This window comes from Molothrus aeneus, chromosome 9 (assembly GCF_037042795.1).
Source record: "Molothrus aeneus isolate 106 chromosome 9, BPBGC_Maene_1.0, whole genome shotgun sequence".
Classification (NCBI taxonomy): Eukaryota; Metazoa; Chordata; class Aves; order Passeriformes; family Icteridae; genus Molothrus; species Molothrus aeneus.
The window spans coordinates 4,972,367-4,995,291 of NC_089654.1; the positions used below are offsets into that span (position 1 = coordinate 4,972,367).

A 22,925-nucleotide genomic window follows, 5' to 3' on the forward strand; every position below is an offset into this window, starting at 1 on the left:
GCTGCATCAGGTGACCACGGTTTCTGAAGCTGATATTCAGGTCTGCTAAAGTACAATCTCCCATAAAGACAAACTGTTTAGTAAGGGGTTGGAGAAAAGCAGCACTTTATTTCCCAAGCACCAATATGTGTTCTTTTCTAAGCAGTGTTCTGCTCCTGTAAATTGTCCTGCTGCTCTGCAGAACATTAGTGAGCCCAGCCCACGTGCTGTCCGTGAACTTTAAAGGTTAAGCTCTGCACAGTTGCTGTTCGCTTGGCTTAATAGTTTTGAACCATTATGAAAGTGAATGACACATTTACTTTTTAAAACAGGTCTAATCCTACAAATAGCAAATGCAGTGAGAGAGCTGGAAGCACACTTGTGTGCATACATTGATTTTGTTCTTGGTGTACCATCTCCTCCAGAGTTCAGTTCTTTTGGTTTATTCCTTTGTAGTTGTTGCACTCACTTTCCTGACACTGTCTGGTTTTTACTTTGGAATGTGTTTCCTGCTTGTCCTTCCTCCCTCCATGTCCCTGGCTTCTTTCTCAGTGGGATCTTGTTACCATCACTGCTCTTGTTTTCCACTGTCTCTGACAGTGGCTCCTGCTCGCTGCCAGGCCTGATCCAGACATTCTGTCCTTTCTCCTGCTGGCTTGGCCTGCTCTTGTGGAGGCAGGGAAAGGTAGTCCATGTGAACTCTTTGACACATTGGGTACCTGGCATCTATGAGAGGTTAAAAAATAAACAAAAGAAAATAAATGAATAACTTGTCTACTCTTTCTTTGGCACTGCTGAGGCAGTTACCTCATATGGCACTCGGAGGAGAGCAAGGGGTAATTCTGTGTCCTGTACACAGAAATAGCTGCTCTTTAGTGCCCCTGGCAAGGAAACCTGTAAAGCTTAGCTGCAGTCACCTGCTTGCCTTTTCCCTCTTACCTTCCAGAATATTTGCCAGTAACTCATTATGACTTCAGGAGAAGGATAATTACATTACCTGTTGGACAACTATATTTGATGTAGGTTTTTCTTTAGTAAAAGAAAATCTTGATGTACTGAAACAGTATCCAGTATTTCTAGAGTGATGGGGTGAAATGGACTTCCCTTAGAGTAAACTATTCCCATATTCTACAGGAGTTGTTGAACAGAGGATTAATGTGCAGATCTATGGAGATCAGAATTTGTACTCTACAGTCTCCCAGGGACTGGAAGTACTTATCACCTGGCTCTAGGATCTGATTTGCTATGGAACAAGATTTGCTGCTTAAATTGGCAATTAGTTAGCAATTAGTTATGTAAACATGGTACTTATCACCTCCATGAAATACAACTAGGTATGTAATCCCTTCAATTCAAATTGAAATATTCAATTCTACTTTGAAAAACACAAGCAGCCTCAGGGTTGAGAATTTGACATGCTTGTTACAAGCACAGCTGCCTTTTCTAAACCCTTTAATGTGTCTAGGAAACTGTTTCGCTTGAACTTTTGCAGAAAAACGATGAAAATGGGAATTGCTCTGGTGAAGGGATTGAGTTTCCAACAACCAACTTGTATGAGCTGGAGAGCAGAGTTTTGACAGATCACTGGTCCATACCCTACAAGAGGGAGGAGTCTCTAGGCAAGTGCCTAATTGCATCCACCTACCTGGCCAGACTGGGTAAGTTCCCTTTCACAATTACAGAGATTATCTGTTCAGAGGGTGTTGGGCAGTTGTGTGTTTCACTTTAATCTTGCTGCTGTTTTCTTACACCCTGCACAGCAATCACATCTCTGGGAAAGTGTTTAACAGTGAGCTGTTCTACCCAATGCTGTAAAAACATCATTGATCTCTTTTCTTTCTCTCTAAAGTAATCTGTTTACTTAACTTTTTTTTTCAAAAATGGCACACATGTTTCTTTATGTTCTAATAATTGTGGGAATTGCATCTTTTCAGAGCTAAATTACTGACTCTTTTTTTTTTTCTTGTGCTGGGTATTTTCCATTCATAAAAGCAAGCTATCATCTCAATCCCTGCTGTACCATTCTTGTATAAGTGGTTGCTTTTCCCTGGTGAAGTGCTTATATTGCATTAGATCTGAATTTGACTCTACTTATTCAGTACTTTGGCTGGGGTTAAGAGTGTTATGGAGGCACCACACCCAACAACTGGTGTATAATGAGAGTACAAGATAGATTTTCAGTCATGCCTGATGGCAGACTAAAGGAATGTTGTAATCTCTTGGAAGAATAGAAGTTGTGAAGTGGTTCTGGTTTGCTTCTCTGTTTCCAATCTGTGTTAAAAGGCTGTGCTTTAATTTGGTTTTGGTGGGAGGCTGGGAAGCATCAGTAAGGTATGAATTGTATACTCTGAAGTTTACCAGTTACTTATGGTGCTAATAATGCTTGAAAAACCTGTAAAAGGTAATGGGAAATGAATTCTTAGTTCTGAAAGGCAGGTTCTCTCAAGTCATCCTTTTTGTGGCTTTAAATGCAGGCTAGTTATGAAGGAACCAATAACACTTTTACTACTGCTAATTTGGGTTGGTGTTCCCTCAAATTTGCAACAAGGTCTCTGAGGTCATCTCAAAAAGTAATTTTTTTAAAATACTGTTAAAAAGCACTCTCTTTTCTGTAAAGGTCTTTCTGATTCTGATGAGAATTGCAAGAGGTTTATGGACAGATGCATGCCTGAAGCATTTAAAAAGGTAAGTAGGTACAGTAGGCCAATTTAATGTTTCTCTGTGTTGTTTGTGGTGGAAATAGTGTTTTGTAATCCAGAATTCAGGCAACAGCTGAATGGGTTATTAAGATTAAAATCACACTCAAAATATTTTCCTAGATGAAAATAATAGAAATTTAAATTTAAATCATACAAGGTCCCAATTCTGTAACTCTGGCCAACTTCAACTAGGGTTGCTAAATTTTTTTCACAATCCATTTGGAATTTTATCTTTCACCTCAGTTCTCAATGCCCTGTGTTTCTCTGGGCTGTTGTGAATTTGCTTTATAGAGCTCCCCAAACTAATTGACTTCCCACTATTCCATCCACTTTAGGTACTGCCTAAATTTCCTGCCCAGTATTTGAGCCATATGTATAAAAAAAACCATACATATCCTTTAAAAAGTTACTTTGTCCTAGTGTTAAGATACTGAGAATATTACTTCATTTAAGGAAGGCAGAAATTTAAGGGAAAAGTTCTTTTTCCATTTAATTATCAGAGTACTAATCTTACATACAATAGTTTAACATCACTTGGTATTTTTTGCATATGAAGTAAACAATGTAGATTATTCTTCAGAAGGATAATCTGTAGAAATCTAAATTCACGATGTGCTGAAGTACAATTTGCTGAAATGTTTACAAGGAACTCTATTAATGGTACAAAAAGTGATTGTATTTAAGCTATTAAGTTTTTTATCTGCTTCTATTCAGACACAGCAGAAATTAAATGAATTTGCAGATGGCATCCAAGTGTCCTTTATAAACAACCATGAAACCAGATTTAAAGAACATGTTTCAGTAGGTGGGAGCAGCATTAAATACCTCTTTCTCCTGGTACATGTGCTTTGTTTTCCAATAGAAGCTGCTCAAAAACTGTGAATTGGTAAATGGTTACCTCAGCTGAATCAGTGCAGCTTTATGGTGCCTGTTTCAAGATTTAATAGTTGTGTGTTCAATCTGCAGACAGATTCATTTCATAGTGGTTGTTCTTTGCAAAGGTTACAATCTCTCCTAGTGCATGCAAATGGAAAACGCTTAGATAGATTTTATTTTCTGTCATAAACTGTGATTTAAGGTGTTCTTCTGCAAAATTACAAATTGAGTTAACTCTTAAGCCATTAGTGCAGAAAGAACATCTGAAAACTACACCAAATAGTGATGAGTGCATTCCAAGAAAACATTTATTCTGAAAAAAGAGTCACAGGAGTTAATAAATTTGTCCTTGTTTGTGATTGTGCTCAAACTTCTAAACAATTGCTTTTATTTTTTCTTTGTTAGCTGTTGACATCCAGCGCTGTTCACAAGTGGGGAACCGAAATCCATGAAGGAATCTACAACATGCTCATGCTGCTGGTGGACCTGGTTGCAGAGAGAGTAAAACAAGATCCTATCCCCGTGGGCCTGCTTGGTGTGCTTACAATGGTATTTGACCCTCTGATGCAGTTTCTAATATCTGGGTATTTGGCATTGTGTATTTATGCAACTGATGCTTTTTCCAGCTGTTTAAATCGTAGTTCATAGTCTTAAAATCTGCATCCATTGCTTGCTGCAGGTATTTTACCTCCAGTATGCAATTCAAAGGAGTGGGTGCTGTTAAAACTTTTGAAAACTAGCAGTTTAAAAACAGATATATCACATTTTTGTCATTTTGCTGTTTGTTTTTTAAAACTGATGCTTTGAGTTCAGTTCTCTGTTTTGTGGACCTCTGGCTCACGTGGTTATTGGATATTGGATATATAAAGGCTTCAAAATGCTTTATATGTTGAGAACTGAGAGGCAGCAGCAGGGGGCTTGTATTCAGCTTTATTTTTTGCTAGATCTTTAACTGTCAGCCAGGAGAATGCTCAGCTGAAACCATTATCAAGATAAGTTTTGAAAGTACTATAAGGCAAGCTGTTCATTGCCATGGGCTTTTCTTTGAAGGCATTTAATCCCGACAATGAATATCATTTCAAGAATCGAATGAAGGTGTGCCAGAGAAACTGGGCAGAAGTCTTTGGGGAGGGCAACATGCATGCTGTCTCACCCATATCCACTTTTCAGAAGGTAAGCATGGCCATGCCCTAAAAACTAATTTTAGGGTGGATGTCTTTGTCTCAGATAAGATTATTTGTGTAGTATTTGTAAGACAAAGTTTAAATATGTCACCAAGAATTACTGCAAATAGATGTGGAGTGTATGTTCGTCTGTAGACATTAATTTGTGCTCTCAAATTGTTCCAATTCTCTGTTAGAGGCTACATTTGGAAATGGGTGAACTTTCATGTCTAAAGTAGCACAACAGTCTGTGTTTTGCTTTAGACATGAAGCACACAACGAGTGGATCTGTGTATTTAAGGATTCACATCTGTTTGGTTGTTGAGTGTGAAATGACCAGGATAACTCCCAGTGTTCAGTTCTAGTAGAGAATTCAGGCTTTTCTGACAGCCAAGGATAAAATATCTTCAACTCAAACACACTGGCAAGGAGGCAGTTTTTGAGGTTTGCACTGTCTTGTCACAGTGGTTCCAGATGAGTGGGTCCAAAACAGCATCAGTGGAGTTGATTTCTCCTTCAGGAAACAAGTTTGTGGCTGTAGAAAGAAAATTCTACATCCGCTGCTTTGGGGAAGTAATGTTCCACACTGCTACAGTGCTATAAATACAGTTGCTTGTGAGTCAGCAGCCACAATGTGATCTGTTGCCACAGCACATGGGCAGTGATGTCAGGCAGAGTCCAAAACAGGATGATGCTCATGAGAACCAACCAGAGCTCCAGCTACACTTAATACAGGAGCTGTTACAAACACTGTTTTATTTGTGTAACAGTGCATCCATTTGAGGCGTGGGTTGGTGGGGTGAACGTGTGTCCAAGTATCTGTTTCAGAAGACAAGTGTTTAGCTGATGTTGCAGCTGCTAATTTGTTCCTATTCTTATTGTTCAAGGAACCTCATGGGTGGCTGGTGGATCTGGTAAACAGGGTAGGTAAATGTAAACCAGAACTGTTGTTTGTCACTTGAATTCATTGGTCTTCAGGGGTAATTTCTTCTCCCCCCTCACCTTGCCCTTGTTTTTTCACTCATCACTTCTCTGACAGCCACAAAAAAAATAGTGTGAGATTTTAATCCTGCCTTGTAAAATGTAGCTTGTTGAGTTGCTGCCTTCTCCCTTGAGCACCTTTACCCTAGCATGGGATCTATGACTAGAGGAATTTGAGAGCCCAGCTGAGGCTGCAATCAAAGGTTCCCCAAGGCAAAACTGCCAGTCCAGTCAGCTGTTGCTGTGTATGGTCTGCCTTTCTTCCCTCCATCCATTTTAACTCAGGACAGAGTTTCTAGCTTGATGCTTACCCTGCTGTCATGTATAATTGCATTGCATTCCCCAGTGTGCCCCTGCATTCCCATGAAAATATAAAGCTTTGTTTGGATGGGATGTTCCATGGTAAAGGACACTTGTTGGCATCTCAGGAACTGTCAGTAGAATATTTTCTATAATCTCTTATTTAAAAGATAAAATACTGGAGTTCACTGTGTAATACTGATTATTTTATTTCAGTTTGCAGAGTTGGGTGGATTTTCAGCAATTCAGTCCAAACTCAATTCTGAAGATATTGAACTTGGGGTAAGTCCATCTTCTGTCATGAGACTTCTCCCTTTCTGTTTTACCTTCCATGTAGAACCAGCAGTGGCCCTTTTGGCAGTGCTTTTACCTTTTCTTTGGTACCAGAGCAGCACTCCCACAGAGCCCTAGAGAAGTGCTGTCAGGCTGGAGGTCAAATGAGGTTGTACATAGGAGTCCTGACTGAAGAGCAATTAAGACTTCACAGAGAAGAGGAGAAATTAGTGTACCTTGCTGCTAGCATTCAGCCTTCTGTTTAGGCATCAATCAAAGTAGTTTTGTTGTATGCTCATCAGTATGTCCCTGGTTTTCTGTTTACTGCACCCATAGCTGCATTTAGCTGCAAGCGAATTGACTTCTGTCATTTATTATAGAAATCACTGTTAAGGGAAAAAATCCTTAGGAAGACAGACAGTGTCTAATCCTAAACAACTTTTCAAGAGCAGTGTCTTAAAACTGACTGGTTCAACAGAGCTAAGCTATTTTTGATGATGAAGTCTAACTTGGTTAGTTTTAGCTTCCTAACCTATATTCAGGAGACTTCCAATTCTTTCAAGCTTTGGAGAATGAGGAGGCTAAAGGAAAACTATGTCATCTGGAACCTTGTCCCCCAGTATAAAATCAGTCTGCTTCCAGTGACATGCCACTTGGAGGGAATTAAACTTCTTTTCTTGGGGTATTGATATTTTCTGCTTTGTATTCAGATAGATTCATATGTGAGCTTGACAGAAGAATAAGGAAAACCTTGATATACATGCCAGTTCTGTAATAGAAACTTTGACTTGACTTTGTTTAATGATTAATAACTGCTTGCTTAGGAAGGAAATCTGGGTCAGCGTCATTAATTTGGGCCTTGGATTGCACTGCTGCACACTCAGTTCCACAATTTGTGATCCAGTATGAAAATAAACTGATTTTGATATTATTTATTGGCAAACAAATGCTTTTATACATTTAATTTCTTGACGATAGATACCACTTTAAAATCACGCATTGAAGAGATCTTGACACGTATATGACACATTTACAAAAGCTTTCTCCCACGTATTGCTTTGGGAAAGAAATTTGCCATATGGCTTTAACCTTAAATTTTGCATTCACACTTTTGATTGCTGTAGAGAGCAAGCAAAATGTGATATGTTCCTTTCCGTCTGTTTATTTCTGTGACTGAAACAGGATCTGTCAGAGAACACTGAACAGAGTGATGAGAGGACCAAGATTAGTGAAAACTGGGAAGGCATTTTTTATTTCAGACAAAAATATATAACACATACTGTATGCCATATATAATACATAGCACATACTCTACTGCGTGCCATAGAGTAAATCTTTCTTAAACCATGTGTTGTTGTAAAGGACTTGCACGCCAAAAACAATCAGAGCAAGTGACTGGAAATACATAATATAAATGATACTTGTTCACCTTTATTTGCCTTTTAATCTATAGATTACTATGAAAAGATTCCTTAAATATTTACCTAAATACTTGCTGTCTTTCTTTCAGGCAATCTCTGCGTTGGTTCAACCATTTGGAGTTTGTGCAGAGTATCTTAACTCTTCTGTAGTACAGGTAAAATGTCTTTGTTATGACTTGTAAGAGGACTGAAAATTAATTTCCAACTGTGTTGGTGTGAAACTGGTGACTAATTTAAAAAGCCTTCAAACCTCACGTTGCAGAAAGTACAAAAACCATTTTGAGCACGCTGAGGTGATGAGTAAAGGGCTCAGACAATGTTCAGATTCATTTTCCAAGCAATTATCTGTAGTCATGTATCTACATCTGCAGCAGTGAGAAGCGTTACCACTGCTATTAGTAAGCTTCAGCAGTAGAAACCATGTGGGGAAAGAATCCAGCCTGAAGGATGAATTTTGCTTTCAGTTTAACTTTCTGGCTAAGATGAAGGACATGGATATGAGAGTTTACACTGCAAAAATTGTGGTACAGGAAAAAAATTCACCAGGATCTCTTTGTATGTGCAAAAGTACTCCAGGCCTCACTCCTGCCTTCACCACCCAGAACTGTTGACTTAAGTGACTGAAAGACTTTATTTGAAGAGGATGTAGTTTAGAAGCCCCTGAGAGTAAGAGAGGCACATGCACCTAATAACTGATGTGTTCTTAGAGGTCAATTGGTCTGTCTGTATTGCAAACCTGCATTACAGTGGTCTGAAATGGGTTCTTACTCTAATTGCTTTTTATTTTCCTGGACATAGCTACCAAGATAGCTTTATCTTTGTTGTAGGTGTAGCTTTCTCTCTAAGGCAGTGGTGAGCTTTCAGCTAAGTATTTCCTTTTGCTGCAGTCACGTCTTTCGAGTAATGCATTTGATTTCAGGAAGCATTAAAATGATTGTCATGCCTTTTCTCACGTTCTTTAGCCCATGCTGGATCCAGTCATTCATAAAATGATTAAATATGTACAGAATGTAGAAGAGAAGGACTTGAAAGACAAGGTAATGTTTTACATATTAAATATTTAGGAAGAACTTCCTGCGTGTCTTGGAAATGCTGTCAGTGTAAATTAGAACAATAGCTTTCTTCTCACTGGCAGGAATACAGCCCGTTCTGAATTCTGACTGAATGACATAATGAAAATGCATTTATCCAATTCCATTCAATACCCTTTTCAGTAAATACCTGGTTTATGACCCTTTCTTAAATATTTTGCTGCTGTTGCTATCAAATTTTTTGTTTTGTTGGTCCCCTTGTGCAGCAGCTTCTATGACTCAAAGATATTTATGGACTTGCAGTCTGTTAAATTCATATTACTGTTGCAATAGCTGTTTGCTTCTGAGAATTTGGTAGTAAAGTGGCTGTGTAACTTGTGGCTACTTCCTGCATTACCCCGAATTTGGCATTCAGTTCTGTTAAATTGTCTTGACTTTTTACTTAGTTATAAATAGTTAATTTCAAACAAGAAAGTATTCATAGGCTGTTGAACCAAAGGAGAGCAATGTACCAAATCTGAAGCTTTAACCAAAGGTTTCATTATCTTAAAATTTCTACTGCACAAGCAATACTTTCATATGTACCAGGTACTGTGTTTTGATTAACCAGTCTGTTTGGTCACTAAACCTACTCTCTGTGAGTCACTGACACCCATAGCAGAATAACAAAAATACCAATGCCTCTGTTTGTCCCTTTTTTGTTTTTTTGTTTCAAACAGAGGCTGGTGAGTATCCCTGAGCTCCTGTCTGGGATCAAACTGCTGTGTATGCGCTTCCAGCCTGACCTGGTCACGGCGGTCGATGACTTGCGACTGGACATTCTGCTGCGCATGTTGAAATCCCCCCACTTCAGTGCAAAAATGAATTCCCTCAAAGAGGTAGGTTGGCTTTTTGTCTGGCTCTGTGTGTGTGCATGAGAGCATGGGTTTGGGTAGGATGGGTTGTTAATAAGCCACTGAAACCACAGCCTTAAGTAAAGAGATGTTGCAATATCTCCTTGCAAGTTATGTTGCCTTAGCAAAAGCTCGGTTCAAAATAAACACCAAAACAAGTTAATATAACAGGAGTTAATTATAGCATTAGTAGCCACTGCAAGGCCTCCCAGTTAGACACAGTTTGAGAAGTGCACTATTCTAAGAAATGCAATTTTAGATTGATTTGTAAGCAGTGGTCTATGCTATTCATTGAATATTCACTCTGGGATAATGCTGCGCATCCTGAGATATATCCCATTTTTCTTCTTTCACTGAGAGGAAACAGAAGAAACCAAATGGGACTTAAAACCTATATTGATGTTTCAGTCCATTCATATCATGTCATTGCACTACATAATTGTAGTATTTTGTATTGTATTTTTTATTACAGTTGTATGCAGACACTATAGTGTTTCAGACTCCATCTTTGCTGCTTTTTTCCTTCTCTATTTATGACACTATTGAGATGTTAAACCTCATTGCTGTTTGGTTCTTAATCATAAATGCTATGTGTATCCATGGTGAATTTATAGAAGTGCAGCTTTTGAAGATTTTAGCAGAAATGTGCTTTTTCTCCCTCGAGTGAGGAGCCTGTATCAGTTCAGTATTGGATAAAAAGTAGGACACTGATTTGAGTGTAACAAGCAGAGGCCTGAGATAACCTACTTCTGGCATATCCGTAGAAAGATACCTGGCAGTACAGGCCAGCTTTTCTATGTCAAACTGAGAATAAGATTCTGCTGCATCAGAGACTGACGACATGGTGTTTCTGGTTAGGAATTTGCCTTTAAACAACTTACTAAAAAACAAAACCAAAAAGTTAAAAAGCCAACACCCTGCAAAAAACAGCCAACCCAAAAAATCCCAAACACCTTCTGTACTCAAAATACTGCAGGATTCACACTTAAGCTTCATCATGAGCTTTTTTGAATAGATTTCACTCTATGTGTGTGATGCAGGTGGGAATTCTTTGTTAAAATCTTACGTTTTGCAATTTTTAGGTAACAAAATTAATAGAAGACAGCACTGTGTCCAAGTCAGTGAAGAATGCAATAGATACAGACCGACTGCTGAATTGGCTCGTGGAGAATTCGGTCCTGTCAATTGCTCTGGAAGGTAAGAACTCTCCCAAAGCCTTTTGGCACGTGCTTTGAATGACTTAAATTTAAAAATCTCATCTCTCCCTTTCAATACACTTTAATGAGCACTATTGACCAGAATTCAAGGGTTTTGTTGTCTCCAAAATAAAGTAAAATCCTGCAAATTCTGTAACTATCATCTAGTCCTCTGTTTGACATCTGTGCAGATGTCTTCTGCTGTACTTGGGGTTTTTTACTCAAAGTTTGTATATTGTTAGCCTCTAAAAAAGAGAGAAAAGAGGCGTTTTCCCCTCAAGTAGTAACATTCTGTAGGAGTACTATCAGATGTATGAAGCAAAACAAAATAAAAATAGAAACGGCCTTGTTCTTTTTCTTTGTACTGATACTTGTCTGTAACAGTAAAGAAAGACCTTCCAAATGAAGATAGCTTTGTTCTCCCTTTTAAAATAATTCGTTCTTTTATATAAATTTCATGTATCTAATATTGTTTGAAATGTATTCATTGAGTTGCCTTTCTTTGTTTCACAGGTAATATAGACCAAGCACAATACTGTGATCGTATAAAGGGAATTATTGAACTGCTGGGCAGCAAATTATCTTTAGATGAACTCACTAAAATTTGGAGAATTCAGGTAAGCAGTCAAGGCTAGGCAGGTGCTTTTAGACTGCCCTACAAACAAACATTCAAATTAAGGGATTTTAAAAAATAATCTATACATCTCCATTGAAATGTGGAGATGTTGAGATCTTAACAGCATAATCAGTGCAAAGACTTCCTTCTACTTCTTCCTTTACCATGTAAAATCAATTGTTGTGGCAATTTCTTGTATCACAGCTGCTAAATCCTGTAAAGAAGTTCAGCTCTTTGCAGTGAGTGTTAAGGGACTGCAGAAGTATTTGACTTGGCATAAGAGGTTGTCAGCCTGAAACAGGTGACAGGAATATTTGTCTAGACCAAACTAGGATATTAATGTTTGTGGCTGGAGGTATGGATTTAAAGTCAGAGTGTGACTTAAAGAGAGTGGGCTCCATTCTCATTTACCTTCCTGTACAGACATATAATTGACTGACAAGTGATCTTTTGGCACTTTAAAGATATTCAATTTATTACTGTGTAGGGAAGGTGGTTTGGGTGTTTATGTAAGTGACACATGGAAACTTTGACAAGAAACTAATCTTCCACTGCAGGAAATGGTTTTCTTCTCTGTGCAAATGTTGATATTTTAGACTAAACTCATTGAACACTGTCAGGTCTGCAGTTTGTGTGGCATGGTAGCAAGTCTTTAATGCTTAGCAAAGTTGAAATGTGATTCTAGCTCCCTCACTTTTGTTCTTTAATAAAAAGCAATACTTCCTCCCCCTCTCTGGCTGTTGTTACCATGGTGCTCTCATGCGTGTGGGAGATTTTGTATTGCTCATTTTTGAGTAAAGCCTGGAAGAGTTTCAAAGATTCGACACCTCACACGTGAACATCACCAAGCAATAGAAAAGGTGATGTTTGCACTGCTGCCACTGCAGCAGCTTAAAGCTGTTGTAATGATGGCAGACTTGTAGTTTCCTGCTTTAGAATTACTTCCAAAGACTTCTCAGCCAGGCAAATGAGGAGCACAGACAATTTACTCTGAACTTGTGTTTCTACCATGTCAAAAGCTGCTATTCTCACTCATTAGTGTGAATAATGCTAGGATAATGCTTACATGAAGGTTTTTATCTGGCTTGCTTGTGTTGAAGACCTACCTTCTTGTGTTTTCCTCCTTTTCAGTCAGGACAATCCTCCACTGTGATTGAGAACATACACACCATTATTGCTGCAGCTGCTGTGAAGTTTAGTTCTGACCAGCTCAATCATTTATTTGTTCTAATCCAAAAGGTAAGTTTTCACATGAATTTGCCTCCCTTAGGAAGAGAATTAATGAGATGTGCTTGTGCATCCAGCCTACTGAAAGGCAAATACCTTGAATACATTTGTATTTTCTATATCAATGTAAAATTTGCTATTAAAAACCACTTAACTTTTATGTTAACCCAGAAGCCTAATCTGCTACTGTTTTGCTAATTGACTTGGATTTTAAGTACATTAGATAGCCAGTCCTAAGGGACTTAAAGTGAGATTTTATTGTTATATTTAACCCCTAATGGTATTTAAAAAAGAGTTGAGCAAATTAGTGCAGTAACTCCCAGCAAAAGAAAGAAGGAAATACTTACAGTGGAAACATGCTTCTTTGTATTTTGATTTTCCTGCAGTAAATCAATTGTGGATTATATTTTTGTGTACACTTGAGATGTAACAACCTGATAAGATGCTCTAACATTGATTTCTCTGCTGTCCAGAGCTGGGAGACAGAGAGTGACCGAGTGAGGCAGAAGCTGCTGAGCCTCATTGGGCGCATTGGCCGAGAAGCACGAGTGGAAACAACCACTGGCAAGGCAAGGGGATGGTTTTCCTTTTGGATTTTTGATTTATTAAATGTAGAGTTGCTAGGCTCTGTACTTCCTAGGTTCTGACTATCCTTGCCCTTCTTCCCGCAGGTTCTGGAGGTACTTTGGGAGCTGGCTCATCTTCCAACGTTACCGTGTAGTCTTATCCAGCAGGCCTTGGAGGAACACCTGACAATCCTCAGTGATGCTTATGCAGTGAAAGAGGCAATCAAAAGGAGCTACATCATCAAATGCATAGAGGATATCAAGAGGGTTGGTTTATTATTTTATCTTTTCCAAAATGAAATCTTATCTAGCCTCGATGTTGCCCTTTTCTTTCAAGATGCACAAATTGTGTGTCCCATCTGTAAGTTCTTACCTTGGGGAGTCCTCGAGAGGGGTAGGCTTTGTGTGAGCCACTTTGTTGATCATGAGACTCATAGTAAGTCTCTTGCCTTTGTTTTAAGCAAATTTTCAGCACAAGGAGTGATCAGTTTATGGGAAACTACCAGGATGGGCCCAAGGTTAGAATTTGCAAATGGAACCACTGTAAAGGTATGTCAGTATTTTAACTGTCCCTTTCATGTGAAAGCCTAGATTAGTTTATTTTGAGTAAAGCATGTGTTCTGGCATGACCATTAAGTCTCAAAATGCAAATCAATATTTCGATTGTAGTAGTTTTGTGTTTTAGTAAAATACTTAACTCTTTTCCTGTAACATAAAGAAGCCATTCCCAAAGCTGCCTGTTCTGTTTCCTGGCAGCAGCAGAGATGTGCATGGCTTAAAAGACTGCATATATTCTCTCCTGCACTGTTCACATAGCAGGCAGTTTTTCTTCAGGCCTGCAGGAATGCTCCTGTCTTCTTTTTTCAGCTTGAAGTATGCTGTAAATAAAGAAAAAGGCGTGTACTTTATTGTTCATTTCTTTAATAATTAATTAGGTTTTGTCTGTGTTACAGTATCTGTAGAGGATTTTAGATGTTTAGGAGGTATAGTATGTTGGTTCTTGATATTGATCACACTTCTGTGTGTGTTCATGAATATGAATTTCAAATCTTGGGTTCTCAATACCTGAAAGTTGTAGGGTTTTTTTTTTTGGATTTTCTCTTATGCTTTCTTAATCTCATTCCTTTTAATTATATTCTGGCAAGGGCTTTTACATAGATGCTGCAGTGGGAAACATTAACAAAAGCTGTGATTGTAAACTAGAAGGGATTGGGATAAATATACAGCAGACTTCTAAAATACATGGTGTTCTTATTTCCCTTCATTAGGGAAATGAAGACATAAACTGGGAGGGAATGTAATGTCAAGGCAGCTTTCTCAAATTTGTGAGGGACTCTTCAGTGGAGAGCTCTCTTATGGTTAGGTTCCTTCAGCCTCTCTGAGTGTGTAGGTGGTATTTGGGTGTTGTCAGTGTTTAAACCAGACATCACTTCTCTGAACAAGCAACCTCAGTGCTGGTCTGTGTGGTCAAACTTTACAGAAAATGAAGCCTCCCAGAAAAGTGATGAGCAGTTCTAAAAATGAGGTAGGAGGGTTATTCTTCGTAGGATCTCTTTCAAAATGCAGCTTAAGTATCCTTTGCTTCCTATCAGGGAGCTGCTTGCAGCACCAATCAGAAATTTCTTGTCTCTTAAGCCTCAGTAGTATTTGAAATGCTTTCTTCTATTGCTCTTCCTTTTGCAGTAAGTGACATCATTTGACTGGATTTGCCCTTTTATGCCCTTTTAGACCTGTATAATCTCCCATAATTGAGGAAGGTGGTGGTTGTCATCTCTCCGTGGTGCAACTGAGCTCTTTTTGGCTACTTAATTTGCATGTTCTCTAGCAAGGAGCTGGCACTTTGGGCTTAATAATAGGGATAGCAAAATGGTATATGTGTGTATCAAGGGACTTGTTGTCGAAAGTGAAGAAGGGCACTTTGAGTGTGTTTGAAAAGAGAGCAGGAACAAGTATCTGAAGCCAGCAGAGGTGGTAGCTGTTCTTTTGAAACAGCAGCCTTTACAGATATCATTAGGCTTCCAGGAGTCTAAGAGGAAGGTTAATCTGTTGTTGAGCACGTACCAGATGTGTAATTGTTTTTACCTTTCCTGCTGCCAGTCGTCCCAGCACAATAATCCTCAGTTTGTGTGGGTGGTGCCAGCCCTGCGTCAGCTCCACGAAATCACGCGTTCCTTTATTAAGCAAACTTACCAAAAACAAGACAAGGTAAGGCTATATGCTGGCAAGATTGTTGAAACTTTTGTTGTGTCTGTGTAGCTTAGCCAAACATGGAAGTTTAAACTTAGAAAAAAAAATAGCTAATAAACAATTTTAAAAGTAGTTTAGTGATGTAGCATAAACAGACTGTTGGAGCGGAGGTGCTGTGCTGTCCCTTTGTGAGTGTGTGTTTGTGTATGTATAAATCTGTTTGCTGTGTCAGGACTAATTTGTTTTATTCTCAGCTTTTGTAGAATAATTAACAGGCATGTTTGTGTTAAGAAATGAACAATGGCTAATGTTTAGACCAGCTGCTTTGTAATTGAATTGACATTGACTCTTGGAAAACAGACTAAACTACCAGCAATCATGAGTGCTGTTAGAGTGGCTGTGTGGAGGTGTGGGACTTTGCAATCTGCAGCACTTGTATTTCAGCACAAGCTGAAAACACCAACATCAGGGGGGTTGGGTGCTTGGTAAGGGAACAGCTGACTCTGAGTGGGGGTACATGACTCCTCCTAAGAGATGGTGTGTCTGTAGCAGAGCAAATTGCTGTATGCACATCCCTGTTTACCCATCGTTTTAAAACCATCTTTTCTCTCTTTTATTTTATTGCCAAGAGCATTATTCAAGATTTAAAGAAAAACTTTGAAATAGTGAAGTTGGTGACAGGAAGCTTGATATCCTGTCACCGTTTGGCTGCATCTGTGGCAGGCCCAGGAGGGCTGGTGGGATCAACACTGGTGGATGGCCGATACACCTACCGGGAGGTACTGGATTTCTTTACCTTCTTATTTCATTTTTGAAATTCACTGGTGAATAATTAATCTAGTTTTTATTTATAGTTCTACTACTTTTATATGAAAGCTTGCTGTACCCTCGTTATTATATAGAATAAAGCTGTGTAAACATGACACAAAATTACAAAATTCCTCAGCAAAATTTCTACCTGGTGCAAAGTAGATCTCCCCATCCTAGTATCTGTTGTTGCCAAGCCTGTGCAGCTTCCAGCTTCTTCACCAGCTTCAGTTCTTGGTAGAGGTGATACCCTTGAGTGTGTTGTGAAGCTCTTAATACCTGCAACAGATTTGCTAATTAACACATAGAAGCCACACACACAAATAGCAGTTTGTTGCTAATCCTTTGATAATTATTTTTTCCATGCTAGTTTTGATTTAGTGTCAAATAATATCACCACCAGCAAAGTAATAGCAAATCCAAGGAGACTTCAGTGTTTGTTTTTAGAAAGGTAACCACAAAGTATGTTTAAAATAGAAATAAATCTCAAAAACAGTTTCTGTTTCTAGGCTTTTCAAAGTGTACTGTTGTTTGACAACTAATCTTGCAAAAAAAAAAAAAATAGAATGTTCAGCGTACTTGTTTCAGAAAGAAAAGTCTTAAGCTTGAGTTTTTGTTTCCTCTTTCTCAGTATTTGGAGGCACATCTAAAATTTTTGGCATTTTTTCTGCAAGAAGCCACCCTTTATTTGGGCTGGAATCGTGCCAGGGAGATCTGGGAATGCCTTGTAACTGGCCAAGATGTTTGTGAGTTGGACCGAGAGGTAAGAAAAACTTGAAAAGTTGGTTTCTGTGGTTTCAGAAGGAATTTTAATGGATCATGAGCAGCATGTGTGTTTGTTGAGACATGTGGAGTGTGAGTAGCAAACACATACTAGTCATGCATTTTATGCTTTGTGTAGGCTACAGCAGCCACTGTTAGGAGTTCACTTAGGGCCACAATGCTCTTTTAACATTGACAAACATTTAATATTTTTTGTTAACATTTAACAAAATTTGACTGGAAGATTGGCTGGGAGATTAGTTGAAGATGCTGGTTTGAAAAGGGGTACCTGGAGGTTGGTGCAGACACAAGGATACATTCATTATTTAGGTGAAAGATGACTATAGGTACCCTGAAGCTGCAATGCAGCCTCTATAACATGTGAGGTTACCAGGAGATGAGATTTTGAACCTCTTGCTGTAGATAAAACTTCTGCAAGATGAGTTACTGTGGCATCTGACATAGTTTGCTGTATAAAAATAAAATATTTGATGTGACAATGGGGTAAAAATTATGTCTGTCTTTCATTCACAGATGTGCTTTGAGTGGTTTACAAAAGGGCAGCACGATCTGGAGAGTGATGTGCAGCAACAACTCTTCAAAGAAAAAATTCTTAAACTGGAATCATATGAAATTACTATGAATGGTGAGAAAATGGATTTGGTGAACAGATTTGGGGTTGAAATATATACCAGAAATTTGCTTCCTAAGCCTTCAAATCAACCATCTAACCAGTTCTACAAATCAATGTAATAAAGGGATCTATCATTTTGAGCTTTATTAGTTATAGAAGGAAAAGTTCATCTCCTGTATTTGACAACTTTACTTTTTAAACAAAGAAACAGCCTGACCAGCATAAAAAATCCACACATTTTTTCATTTACAGGTTTTAGTTTATTTAAAACATTCTTTGAAAATGTGAACCTGTGTGACCATCGGCTGAAGAGGCAAGGAACTCAGCTGGTGAGTTTGTTCTGGCAAGTTTGTTCCTGTGTCCTGCCTGTGTCCTCTTAGGGACAGGAGGAGGTGAGACAAGAATTGGGTAGCAGCTGTTTGATGTGGTCATGTTTGTATTAAGGACCAGAATGTCCTTGTAGCATTAACATTGTTAAATTCTGAAGCTAAAATTTTGACAATTCCAGCAGTTAAAATTCAGCAATTGAAAGCTGGAAGCTGGTTTGTAGCTTGTAAAACTTTGCAGGAGGAAGGGCTGAACTATTTTTTGAAAATAATCATGGATTCTAGTTTGCAATTTTTTTCTTCTCCCTAGCAGTGAAAGTCTTTTTTAAAATTATTTTTTATTTTAATTCTGTGCATGGGAGTTAGACTTATCATATTTAAATTCTAACCTACTATAGTTTTTTACTCTGAGCCTTCAGTGGTTTTGTTAAATTAATGGTTATATGTGAAGTAGTTTTCTGTAGGCATTTTAGATTTTTATCACAGAGAACTTACTTCAAATGCAGAACTTTTTGCCAAGTATCATAGCAGGTTTTATGATGGTTTATTGTGTGGTTAGTTACCATGTTGACTTCTTTGAAACTAATTCCATTCTGGATTAAATTTTTCCATGCTTTTAAATTTTTTAATTTTTCAGTTGGCTTGACTGAGATTGTTCTTTGGAACTTGTTTATCTATCAGTAAACAATTTTTTTTCTTGTATAAATACACAAAAGTGCAGCAGTTGGTTTAACTTTGCACAGTGCCAAAGTTTGGCAGCATGTTGGAAAAGAAAATCTTTAAGTTTTAATCAAAAGGTGCTTTTCCAGCACTTTTGTCCCTGTGGTTCTTTTGTAAGAAATCCAGTCATGTTTTACTGTTGTTCTTCCTTGTGTAGAGCGTAGAAAAACTGGAATTAATAGGAATGGATTTCATTTGGAAGATTGCAATGGAGTCACCAGATGAAGAAATTGCCAATGAAGCTATTCAACTGATAATAAATTACAGCTATATTAATCTTACTCCCAGATTGAAAAAGGTAGGCATATATTTGTACATAAATGTCCTTTGACATTCATGAAGTCCTGATACTCTGCATGTTCAGCTGTGTGATTTGTTAGGTTCTGTCACTTTATGAGAAACTTCTATGATTTTAGTCTAAGTTCTAATTAATTTGTACATTTTATCTTTAGGATTCAGTTTCACTGCACAAGAAATTCATTGCTGATTGCTACACGCGATTAGAGGTAAAGGACAAATTTTAATTATTCTCATGCCTACATCTTTCTGGTTATGTTTCTTAGAATAAGAATACTTGTCTATGATAATTCCACTTAAAGAAAAATATTCTTTCCACAAATATTTTTTGTCCTCTGAGCTTTCCAGGCCATCCTGACTGTCTCTTGCTCTACTCTGTGTTGCAGGCAGCCAGCTCTGCGCTCGGCGGTCCAACATTAACACACGCTGTCACCAGAGCTACCAAAATGCTCACAGCAACTGCCATGCCTACCGTGGCAACATCAGTTCAGTCTCCTTACAGGTAGGCCAACCTCTCAAGGAATAAAGGAGACAGTAGACATTTGCTCCCAGCTGCTTCCCACAAGATTTTGAGTGCTAATTAAAAATCTCAGTAATTGTACATTCTGATGGTTCCTCAACTGAATATTCCAATTGCTATGCAATAGGAGTTCCAGAGATTTTTGAAAAAACTGTGTTTAAAAACAAAACAGCAAGGAAATAAAGAAAACCAAAGCCAAATAGACATTAAAAACCCCCAAAACAGCAGGTCAAAACCAAAAAAACCACCCTGCCTCCACCCCCCCAAAAATTAAAACAAACCAACTAAAACGAAACAAAAAACCCTACAGGTTATTACCAGCCTATTAATCTTGTAATATTTCTGAGGCAGTAGGTGTGGTTCCTCTTAAATTAGGAGAGAAAAGGTTGTTTTTTCAGCCTCAAGCTAATTTAGTTATACCTGAATATGTGTAATTTAAATATAGGAGCATAGGGTGGGACCTTTAGAAACATGAATCTTCCTCTGAAGCTGGCAACATCTCAAGCAGTACAACATGAGCCTCTTTTCCTAGTTCATTTCTGCTGAATTAACTCCAAGTTTAAGAAGGTGCTTTCAAAACCAGACAATTCAGGGTAGTTACCGTGGGCGTTGGAACTGAATCTGCAAGACAAGTTACTCTTGTTTCCAATGTTTATCTTTAGGTCAACTAAACTTGTAATAATTGAGAGACTGCTGCTGTTGGCAGAGCGTTATGTGATAACAATAGAGGTAAGAGGTTTCATTTCCTACTAGGCAAGGCTAAGAACACAACTTACAGTTTTATTAAAAACCAGTAAAAGTTATTTAAACATGCAACCCTAGTTACCCACCATCACAGAAATGGCTTTGTTTTCAAGAGTGATGTTTACTGTCATCCTTCTCTTCCTGTAGGACCTTTACTCTGTTCCCAGAACTATTCTACCTCATGGTGCCTCTTTCCATGGACATCTTTTAACCCTTAATGTTACATATGAGTCTACCAAAGATACCTTCACCATAGAGGTAGGTATGCCCAGCTTGTGTGTGCCATGAACTGTTGATTATGTAGCCACTCTTGGTGGTTTTATGCCTGGACTGAATAGAGTAACATGGTTATAAAGATTCCAGGCTACTTGAAAACTCTTCTTGAAAATGTTAAAAATATGTACATGGAAGTGTCCTGTGGACCAAATGTATTTTGATCATTAAATTCCAGGATGGGAAAAATGAGTTTTTTGCTCACTGTGGGTGTTGGAGCATTTCTGTGCTGTTCTATCCTGACACTCTTACAAACAATACTTTTACCACCCTATGCAGGAAGACTCTTTCAGAAGATTTTAATTTTTCTTGGCATTTACTGCTCGAGCAGACTTACTGAACCAGTGTTGTTTAATTTCACAGGCTCATAGCAATGAAACTGTAGGAAGTGTCAGGTGGAAGATAGCAAAGATGTTGAATTCACCTGTGGAAAATATACAGATATTTGCCAATGACAGCCTGGTATGTTAACTACAAAGAATTCCCATTCTCGATGAAATTGAGTCTTTTTCAGAACTAAATAAATATTTTCTTGCAGCTAACAGTAAACAAAGATCAGAAACTACTCCACCAGCTGGGCTTCTCTGATGAACAAATCCTTACAGTAAAAACATCAGGAAGTGGGACTCCATCAGGGAGCTCTGCAGATTCCTCAACCAGCTCCAGCAACAGCAGCAGTGTATTTAGTTCATCCTATGCAATGGAACAGGTACAGCAGAATATGACCTGAAGCCTTCCCTCAGATTTTTCCTGAAGCAGGGATAGATGGGGGAGAGAGTAGGAGCTCCAGTAACATCTTCCAATCTTTAGTAATCTGGTTTTGCTTTCAAACTGCAATTGAAACAAATTATCTAAATACACAATTGCCTTGAGCATGCAGGTTGGATTTTATAATCTGCACTCTGTCACTTATGGTAGCCTGTTTGGTGTTTATTCATCTCTGTCTTTTAAACAAATAGGACCCATCTGGTTTAATTTTGAGACTGTGCATTTGTTGAGGGTAGGGATTTCCACATTTTCACTACTAAAAAGCTGCAGTAAAAGTGAAAGTAAACTAAGAAGCATCAACTGGCCTGTTCAGAGCACTCTTGATCTGCTTTGTATTTTGCTTTTCATAACAGCTGACTTCAAAAATTGACTGTTAAAAGGGAAATGAAATGATGTAAATGTTGTCTCAGCCTAGAAAGTAGCTGGGATTTCTGTGGGTCAGGCTGGCATCTGGGCCATTTGCTTCAGTGAAGAGCTTTGTTAAATTTACATGTAACAGAGAAAAAGACCTTTGTATTTCTGCTCAATTCTCAGGAGAAATCCCTCCCTGGAGTCGTCATGGCTCTCGTGTGCAATGTGTTTGATATGCTTTACCAGCTTGCCAACCTGGAGGAGCCAAGGTAAGCAGATTAAATGGTTACTAAATATTAAAGAACTGCTCTCAGTGCCCAGTTTGAATATTCCACTGTGTGCAGGCACCAGGCCAGGGTGATTGAACCCTTGTTTTGTGCATGTAACTTGGGATTTATTTTCAGGATAACGCTGCGAGTGAGGAAACTTCTGCTCCTGATTCCCACTGACCCAGCTATTCAGGAGGCTCTTGATCAGCTTGATTCCCTGGGAAGGAAGGTATGGATTTAATAATTGATCATGGTGAGCTACACAAAGAGGATTTTACTACTAGGTTCCTTAAATTCTCTGTCAGATTATTGTACACAGAGGGTTTGAAATTATAGCAAAATAATGTTCATGTTAAGTCAGTATTTATTATTGACTTACTTTGAGGCAGCCAGAGGTGAGAGGGTTATTACAGGGGTTGTAGAAAATGGATTCCCAATTACAGCAAACCAGAGGAGTCTCAAAATATTTCTTCTGTGGCTTTTTCCTCCTAGAAAACACTGCTTTCAGAATCCAGTTCTCAGTCCTCAAAATCTCCATCCTTGTCTTCAAAACATCAACATCAGCCCAGTGCCAGTTCAATACTAGAAAGTCTTTTCAGATCTTTTGCTCCAGGCATGTCCACGTTCAGAGTTCTCTACAATTTAGAGGTAAGAAAATAAATTTGCTTTTTTCTGTGTTTCTGAGCAGTAAGAGTTAAGTATTTCTAGGTTTTTTGGGCAGGAGTCTACTGTGAGGGATCATTATGAAAAATGCAAATATTGTGACACAGTCTGCTTTTATACATGTGGTAAATTTTACACAGAATAAAAGGGACAGAAAATTTCCTTTCAGAGACTTTACTGAGAAACCAGGCCCCTCTTTGTGTGATTTGCAAGGTGGAAGAAGTGTTCTGAAGTAAGTGGAGAGGAGCAAAGAAACATCAAATTCTTATTGTTTAGATAACATTCCTGCTTGAATCTCTAGATGTCTGAATATGCAATTTTTAGTTTTTAGTGTGTGTGTATATATTAAAAATATATATTAAAAAAAAAAAAGTTGGCCCTTA

At 38.3% G+C, this 22,925-nt stretch overlaps 1 protein-coding gene across 1 annotated transcript in view; it reads left to right on the plus strand.

The window, feature by feature from the left end:
• The window catches only part of USP24 (ubiquitin specific peptidase 24), a 61,830-nt gene that overhangs the window by 10,796 nt on the left and 28,109 nt on the right, over nt 1-22,925 (plus strand). The window contains exons 2-30 of the mRNA XM_066555574.1: nt 1,472-1,637; nt 2,597-2,664; nt 3,960-4,103; nt 4,605-4,727; nt 5,605-5,640; nt 6,215-6,280; nt 7,782-7,847; nt 8,655-8,729; nt 9,443-9,601; nt 10,699-10,813; nt 11,326-11,429; nt 12,560-12,667; nt 13,129-13,224; nt 13,327-13,488; nt 15,319-15,426; nt 16,038-16,187; nt 16,847-16,978; nt 17,512-17,623; nt 17,864-17,940; nt 18,815-18,955; nt 19,110-19,163; nt 19,341-19,456; nt 20,137-20,203; nt 20,366-20,476; nt 20,855-20,953; nt 21,030-21,200; nt 21,794-21,879; nt 22,015-22,108; nt 22,372-22,527. Coding sequence (XP_066411671.1) covers nt 1,472-1,637; nt 2,597-2,664; nt 3,960-4,103; nt 4,605-4,727; nt 5,605-5,640; nt 6,215-6,280; nt 7,782-7,847; nt 8,655-8,729; nt 9,443-9,601; nt 10,699-10,813; nt 11,326-11,429; nt 12,560-12,667; nt 13,129-13,224; nt 13,327-13,488; nt 15,319-15,426; nt 16,038-16,187; nt 16,847-16,978; nt 17,512-17,623; nt 17,864-17,940; nt 18,815-18,955; nt 19,110-19,163; nt 19,341-19,456; nt 20,137-20,203; nt 20,366-20,476; nt 20,855-20,953; nt 21,030-21,200; nt 21,794-21,879; nt 22,015-22,108; nt 22,372-22,527 — 3,162 coding nt within the window. The remainder of the gene's footprint in view (nt 1-1,471; nt 1,638-2,596; nt 2,665-3,959; nt 4,104-4,604; nt 4,728-5,604; nt 5,641-6,214; nt 6,281-7,781; nt 7,848-8,654; nt 8,730-9,442; nt 9,602-10,698; nt 10,814-11,325; nt 11,430-12,559; nt 12,668-13,128; nt 13,225-13,326; nt 13,489-15,318; nt 15,427-16,037; nt 16,188-16,846; nt 16,979-17,511; nt 17,624-17,863; nt 17,941-18,814; nt 18,956-19,109; nt 19,164-19,340; nt 19,457-20,136; nt 20,204-20,365; nt 20,477-20,854; nt 20,954-21,029; nt 21,201-21,793; nt 21,880-22,014; nt 22,109-22,371; nt 22,528-22,925) is intronic.